The sequence below is a fragment of the Homarus americanus genome, unplaced genomic scaffold (genome assembly GCF_018991925.1).
Source record: "Homarus americanus isolate GMGI-L3 unplaced genomic scaffold, GMGI_Hamer_2.0 scaffold25827, whole genome shotgun sequence".
Lineage (NCBI taxonomy): Eukaryota > Metazoa > Arthropoda > Malacostraca > Decapoda > Nephropidae > Homarus > Homarus americanus.
In genome coordinates, this window is record NW_024738300.1 from 924,412 (window position 1) to 931,729 (window position 7,318).

A 7,318-nucleotide genomic window follows, 5' to 3' on the forward strand; every position below is an offset into this window, starting at 1 on the left:
AGGAGAGGATATCTGGTGAGAGGCGTTGGTAACGGCTGGGGACACCCCCACCTTTAGGAGGTCAGAGGGCAAGTGAGAAGGGATGTAGAGAGAGAAAGTGTGAGAGTCGGGTTGACCACAAGGATTTACAAACAGGGTGGCCAGGCTCACGATTTGTCGTCTGCTCATGACGTTTGTTTCAGGTTTGTCAATGTTCGTCGAATCGCCTGGTTCAAGGGAGAGGGCGAATTGGCTTCAATATCTTCTTCTTGTGTCGCTACTTTGGCAAACCAGTCAGCGAATATTCACGGGCAGTTATTCTATCACCATGACGGGATTGATGACTTAGTGATACGGATGTCGTCAGTTTGTTCTAGCTAACCGGCTGTGTTAGGCGGCGGCAGGGGAGGAGGGAGGGTGCGTTGAACCTCCCGCTTCAGTGCAGTACCTCTGCTGATTATAAGAGAGGAGTTCCATTGTTGAAAGAACGACGCCAATTAACCCCCCTCATAAGAATGCCCGCGAGGATGGCGCTGGCACCGGTGTGTTGGAGATTCGCTGGACCGTAATTTTCCCTACCCAGGCCTGGCGCTCAGGAATCTACCTGGCTACCCCAGCGTGGCAGGTTATCAATGGATGGCCAATTTTGATAAAAGAACAATGTGTTTTCACAGTAGTACTTTGATATCCTTCCGGCCTACTGGGGTTTAATTTGGTGAACAGGCCAAGAAACTTCAAATTGTATTGAACAAGGATGTCTTGTCAGGCTGCCTTAGCAAAGAGACTGGCAAAAAGCGTTTCAACAAGTATGTGGATGGAACACTGGAAACTGAAGGCAGCATTCAACCAAAACCTCGTCATTGGCAGATCCTCAAACCCTGATTTTGATTCATGGCATTCCATCCTCCATTTCTATATTGGGCCTTCTCCGCCATACTGTGAGTGTCATTTACCGCTCACCAGAACTAAATAACTATCTTGATATACAGGGGGGACTTTTAGATTGACTAAAGATAATAATTGCACTTTCAAATCATTTGAGTTTATTTTGATTTAATGACATAATTTTCCCCACTGGGATCTTGATTTGGTTCTTACAGGTTGTACATTCGGGGTACACACGTGATAAAGGTTGAAAAATATCTCTATTCACATTTGCAGCAAATATGTCGACATCGTCACGTATGGTGGCACTGATTGCGTTGCTGATGGTGAGAAAGTGTATCGGTAGTGCTGTGGAAGGTAAGGCCGGCCTCAGTGACCAAACAGACGATTGGTTGACGGGATCCGTGTATCAAAGCGGTGTGGGGGTGGACCACCGAATAAACCAGGTGGGCGAGGTGGTGAGCCAGGTGGTGGAGCAACACCTTGCTGGGTGTCACTTGGTGCTGGTCGATACAACAACACAAAGCCCAGTGTTCTCAACGATGGTCAGGTGAGTAAAATAATTAGAGCTCCACATCATTAACCGAGGATCAATATTTTGCCTTACATGTGTGATGTATTGGAGAGAAAACCAGCTCCTTACAACTAGTCACTGGGCTTTATCCTCGATCACATCAGCTGTTTCATTTTCTTCTCATTTACATGTTTCTTCTCCCTACACGTATTATATGAGCTCTACTTTATTTATGTTCACGTTACCGAAATAATACACCTATAAAATAATGCTACAAATTGTGAAATTTTTCAAAAGACTAAAAACTAAATATATTTTCAGGTTGCAATGTGGGAACCAAAATGGGTACACAATTCTCCTTCTTTCTAATAAAATGTTCTTTCGCGTCCTGGGTTCCACCCCAGTTTACCACTTGTGAATGATATTTAGCTTTACAAACGAAAAAGTAAAAGTGGTCGAGTGCACTTTATGCTAACGTGTCTGATTACATAAGCATAGGTTTAGTTTTGTGTGTACTGGGGGGAATGGAGGAAACGATGCTACATAAAAATTTAACCATCATGGGGTATAATGTTTATGGTTTGCCTGTCCGTCCTTATGTTCTTTTGATTTTTTATTTTATATATAAAACGGATCTTTTTTTTTCCAGCCAGTTGGTAAGAATAAGAGAGAGTGTGATGGTGGTCGAGGCGTGGCGGTTGTTCTTACAGACGCAAGTAGCCACAAAGGAGTCAGTAAATAACTGGAATAATGGAGATCAAGTTCTCAAGGACCAGCTAACCAGGGACAAGCTCCTGCAGGGGTTGTGGGGAGACGCTACACTCACCTGCCGTGCCCTCTTCATACACCTCGACAACAACAACAAAAGCCTCTTTTTCATGTGAATATTGATGAATGATTATGTCGTTTGTTGGATGCAAAGTAGATGAACTTAACTAGGAGAATAATATACTGTACAGTACTTGGTTCTATTAAGCAGACAAAAATATTTTGCGAGTAAGATAGGAAACATCATTCATAAGTAAATAAAGTTTGGAAAGCACTTAGTGCCATTCAGAGGAAAAATTCCATTATATTCCCTGATTTCCCCAGAGCAAGTTATTACACCTGGGGTAGGCAGTTGAGTGACGGTGTTTTGTCATAATTTGGTGTATAAAACACATCCTCACCACAACTTACCTTGACATGTGAACTAATGACGGGATACACTGTAGCTGAGTACCTCACATTTTAAACAGTAGATTGTTTAAAGTCTAAGAACTAAATAAACTGCATAAAAACTAAGCTCATATAATAATTACCTGAAATGAATGATTAATAACTTACAGAATTTTATTGGAAAGAAAAAAGGTGATGTAGATCAATCAAACAGTGAAGTTCACCATCAGAATTTTTTCAGTGTAGTAACCAGTGATAAAAAACGATATAAGAAAAGTAAAGATTGATCATTAAATTAAAGTGGCTACGGACGTGAAAATTAACCCTAAAAGATGTTTCAAAGAGTTATGAAAATAAAGACCGTGAGAAGACGGGGCCAACATATAAGATTTAGGTCATCTTACTGATACCTAAAAACAGGGCAGGCAAAATCCTCATTTAATAATCTAAAAGACATCATTAAAGAGACATTAACATTAATTGGAGAAAGAGGCTGCTGAAAGGTTTTATATGGCAAGGGCTATTGTATGGGACAGATGCGTGTAGAGCGGTTCTCTGATTGATTGATTCACAAAAAAAAGTTAATGTTGACTGAAAAATGGCAGACACAAATTAATGTGGAAAACTTAAAGTTATAATACTAGGGATTGGAAAAGGGGAAATAGATTTCAGTTGAAAACCATAAATATTAAGATATTCGAGTGTGAGGAATATTTTGAGAAAACTATAAGAAAGGACCTCAAACATAGACAACAATTCGTTTTGGGGAAAAAGTACTAATGTTCATATCTAGGAGCGTTAGTAATTAAGTTGAGGGATTTTATTTTAAAACTATTTCTTGCATATGTGAGAAAACAATTGAATTATGCGATTCAGTTTTGGTCACCGTATTAAATAATGACCTAACAAGATGAAAAGATTAATCCGTGGAGTGAGGATGAAGTGTATAAAACGAAGATGGGGTTAAATAAACATTCAAATCAAGAGCAAACTTATCACAATGGTTTTCAATTAATGAGATTTCGATTTAGGATAAAATTAGGTAAATGTTGGTACGGAAATAGAGTTATGAATAAGTGAAGCTCTATCAATCACCATTATTAACACGATGTCTTTACGAAGCTTTAAATATAGGTTGGGTATACAGTACATATGAGTGACAAGGGTTAGTGTAAACATGGCTGCCTTGTATAGACCAAAAGATCTGCTGCAGTTTCCTTCATTCCTTGGTCATTATATATACTTGTACTTCTAACATCTCCCAACTTATCAACTTTACCACATTGTCATCACAATGTATTTAACAGTTGGTCTCACTTTGTGCTTATGTGTGTCGAAACTAAATTAAATCCTGAGGAAAATAGTTTACTAGAGATGACTTCTGTGTAATAATAATAATTAATAATAATAAACGGTTTATTAATAGAGTTGCAGCCGGTGTCTGAAAATATACAGACTTACATTTGATTTAGACATAATGATATAATATGCATTGAATACATTTACAGGGCTGTACAGTACATAAATCAGGAGTTGTTTATTATTTTAACAATAGATGGGATGGTGCTGTTCTTATATCTATCGGTGCGGGCTCTTATGGGCTGAATTTTGTTATAGTGGCGAACTGCGCTAGTTGGGTGGGGGGCTGCAGGTGGCAGGAGGTGGGGATGACGAGGGTGGTGCAGTAGTCCACTGTCAAACCTTTCCAGTGCTTGGTGGTGGAGGTCACTGAGGGATGGCATTTCCAGGGTGGAGAGGGCGTTGATGTAGCCGGAGTATTCTGCGCCGAGCATAATTCTGCAGGCCCTTTTCTGTACCTTCTCTAGCTAACGTTCTTGGGTGGAGTTGAGAGAAGACGACCAGGCTGGTCGTGTGTGTGTGTATGTGTGTGTGTGTGTGTGTGTGTGTGTGTGTGTGTGTGTGTGTGTGTGTGTGTGTGTGTGTGTGTGTGTGTGTGTGTGTGTGTGTGTGTGTGTGTGTGTGTGTGTGTGCGTGTGTGTGTGTGTGTGTGTGTGTGTGTGTGTGTGTGTGCTCGAGTCCTTACCGGAACTTTGAATTTACACATTTTGACGCAGGTTCCTGGAGTGGTGTGAAGTGTGGCGACGACCAGAGATTCCTGTGGTGGTGGTGGGTGAGAGGGAGGGAGTGGAGACCGTCCTCCTTCACCACAGTCTTCGCAACACTATTCACACCCTTTACCTCGCCCTCCATGACCTCCCCCTCCACAGAGGCCAGAGACCATCGCTCAACACGAGATCTGGGAAGAAAAATATCATCAGAGGTAATAAGTTAAGCAAGACACAAAAGCCAGTAATTGAATATGGTTCTGTCTTCCAGTAAGGCATCCCTGGAGTGAGGAGACCACAATACACAAATTTTGTTTTGCCATGACGGCGGTGAGACAAGACGAGAAAGAAACATTCTTCAGCGGTTGCCTGGTTTACACCGAACTTCGCTTCGGCACTCTTGCTTGTCTTGCAGGTTGGCGCAGCTCGCTTACGCGCGCACGGTCAGTTAGAATGGGTTTGAGAACAGAAAGTACGATGTAAAACAATAAATGTAAGTTTTTCATATCCATGTTAATTTGGCATAAACTGCGAGGTGCCTAAATTTGAGGTATGTATCATCAGTGAAGGTGATCGATAAATATTGATATTAAAAAATGTGTTTATATTTTAATAAAGAAAATCCTCATGTGTATCATGTTTTAAGCTGGGCTCTATATATTAATCAATCAGAGTATCCTCTTCATACCAGAGGGTTGGCAGCCACAGTCGTCGTCTCGAAACGTTTTGGGGACCAGGTATTAATTTCATTCACCCACTCTAGTCTCTCCCACCCTCAACTTTGTCCAGTAATCACTAAAAATTAAGTAATTACCTAATGCTCCAGGTTATACATAAGAATAATATTGTAAACAATAAAAATATTTTCTATGATATTCATCTTGATTAAACAATAATTAAGTGATTACTATATATATATAAAATCCTGGAAAAAAATCATTATTTACATATAATATATCTTGCGTGTACAGAAAGTGAGACTGAGCTGGTGTGGATGTACAGACGGTGTTTGTACTGTGACAAAGGTGATGCTCAGCTCCAACCCCTCCACCGGGGGAGCCTGACAGCCGGCCTCCAACGCGGTGTGAACCTCTTCCCAGGTGTGTCAACTACACAATAATGAAATTTTTCACTGGTGGTAATATTTTTTTTCTTTTATGCCATCAAATTTCCTTTTCATCCTCCTGTTCATAGTACAACAATATAAATATACTGTACGTAGATGTCACCATTATGAGATAAGATTACTGAAGTTGAATTAGGACGAAAAATATATCAGTGTTCCCAGCGTATTTGTGGTATGGTAAATCTTATGTAATATAAAGACAACCAAGAGACGTAACACACATGTCTTCACTCCCATAAATTTCCAGAGCAACTAGACAACTTCATGGGCCACACATTCCAGCTGGTGGTGAATCGTTACCTACCCTTCGTAAACATCGAGATGGACAAAGAGCCGGGCACTCCGCTGGCTACCCGAGACTCCCTTAATACCCGTATGCTCCATGTCATCGCCACTAGTCTTAACTTTACGTAAGTTGGACTTATTCCTGACACACTTCCATAGAAAAAATAACATAAAATTAATAACTTAATATGACTTAAAGTCATTATGCTTTGCATGTAGTTATTATTTCAGATTAATGCATAAGTTTAAATAACTTGAATTTAGCGTAGATGAACGTCTCGTTATCATTACTATCCTTAGGCACAGACTCTGCCCACTCATTATCTCTGACACAGTGGTATTCCATCATAAGGTAACCAGATTATACCTAAATTATGTAGGTCAGGAAGGATTATTCTCGGTTTATTTAAGTCAGGTTCGATTAGTTTTTATGTGAAAATATTTACATACTGTATATGTATTATAAGATATTCATGACTGTTAATGTCTCGTAATTTTTTTCCAAAATAAATGCTTAAAAGTTGTCGGTAATGAACATTTATCCCTAATATGTATATATATATATATATATATATATATATATATATATATATATATATATATATATATATATATATATATATATATATATATATATATATATATATATATAAGAACATAAGAAAATAAGAAAATAAGGAGTCTGCAATAGGCCGGTTGGCCTGTGCTGATAACCACAAGGAAACAAGAAAACACGAAGTTCCCAAGCGCTTTCTTGTAATTCACATCTTCAGGGGTGAGTACAGGCTAAGGAGTAATACTTGACAAGGCTAATATATACAGTAGAGAGTGAGATCAAGTCCCTAGGGGACAACAGGTGTCCACAATTTTTCGGTCATAAGGCAGTGACCCAACTAATCTTCTTAATAAAAAAAAATGACCATGCCATCTCCAAGCACAGCAACTGTCCGTACTCAGGTAATTGGGTAAGATGACCCAACCGTCTAACCTGGTTACAAATCTTCCTAATCACAAAATTATCCAGGTTGTACATACCATTACTCAAATTCATGTTGACAGATTCGGTATGTTTAATGAGACTGGATTCTATAATGTTCCTACTAACAATTGAATTACAAGGTAATATTGAGGAGGTATTATCCAGACAATACAAGGCTTATTATCTCTCATATGAATGAACAGAGCATTGGATTCCTGGCCTGTCCTAACACTATATTTATTCTGTTAAATTCTAGTTATAAACATATGTTTTACAGTGCATGAGTTTTTAAATGTCACACTAACATTCCAGGTTTTCAGTTGTAT

The 7,318-nt window shown here is 39.2% G+C and overlaps 1 protein-coding gene across 1 annotated transcript; it reads left to right on the top strand.

The window, feature by feature from the left end:
* Window positions 1-1,146: 1,146 nt before the first annotated feature.
* Window positions 1,147-6,421, top strand: LOC121873990. The gene is made up of 5 exons (XM_042377870.1): window positions 1,147-1,414; window positions 2,028-2,258; window positions 4,612-4,817; window positions 5,574-5,702; window positions 5,976-6,421. The coding sequence occupies exons 1-5, from the start codon at window positions 1,164-1,166 to the stop codon at window positions 6,140-6,142; spliced, it is 984 nt and encodes a 327-aa protein (XP_042233804.1). The 5' UTR covers window positions 1,147-1,163; the 3' UTR covers window positions 6,143-6,421.
* The last annotated feature ends 897 nt before the right edge of the window (window positions 6,422-7,318 follow it).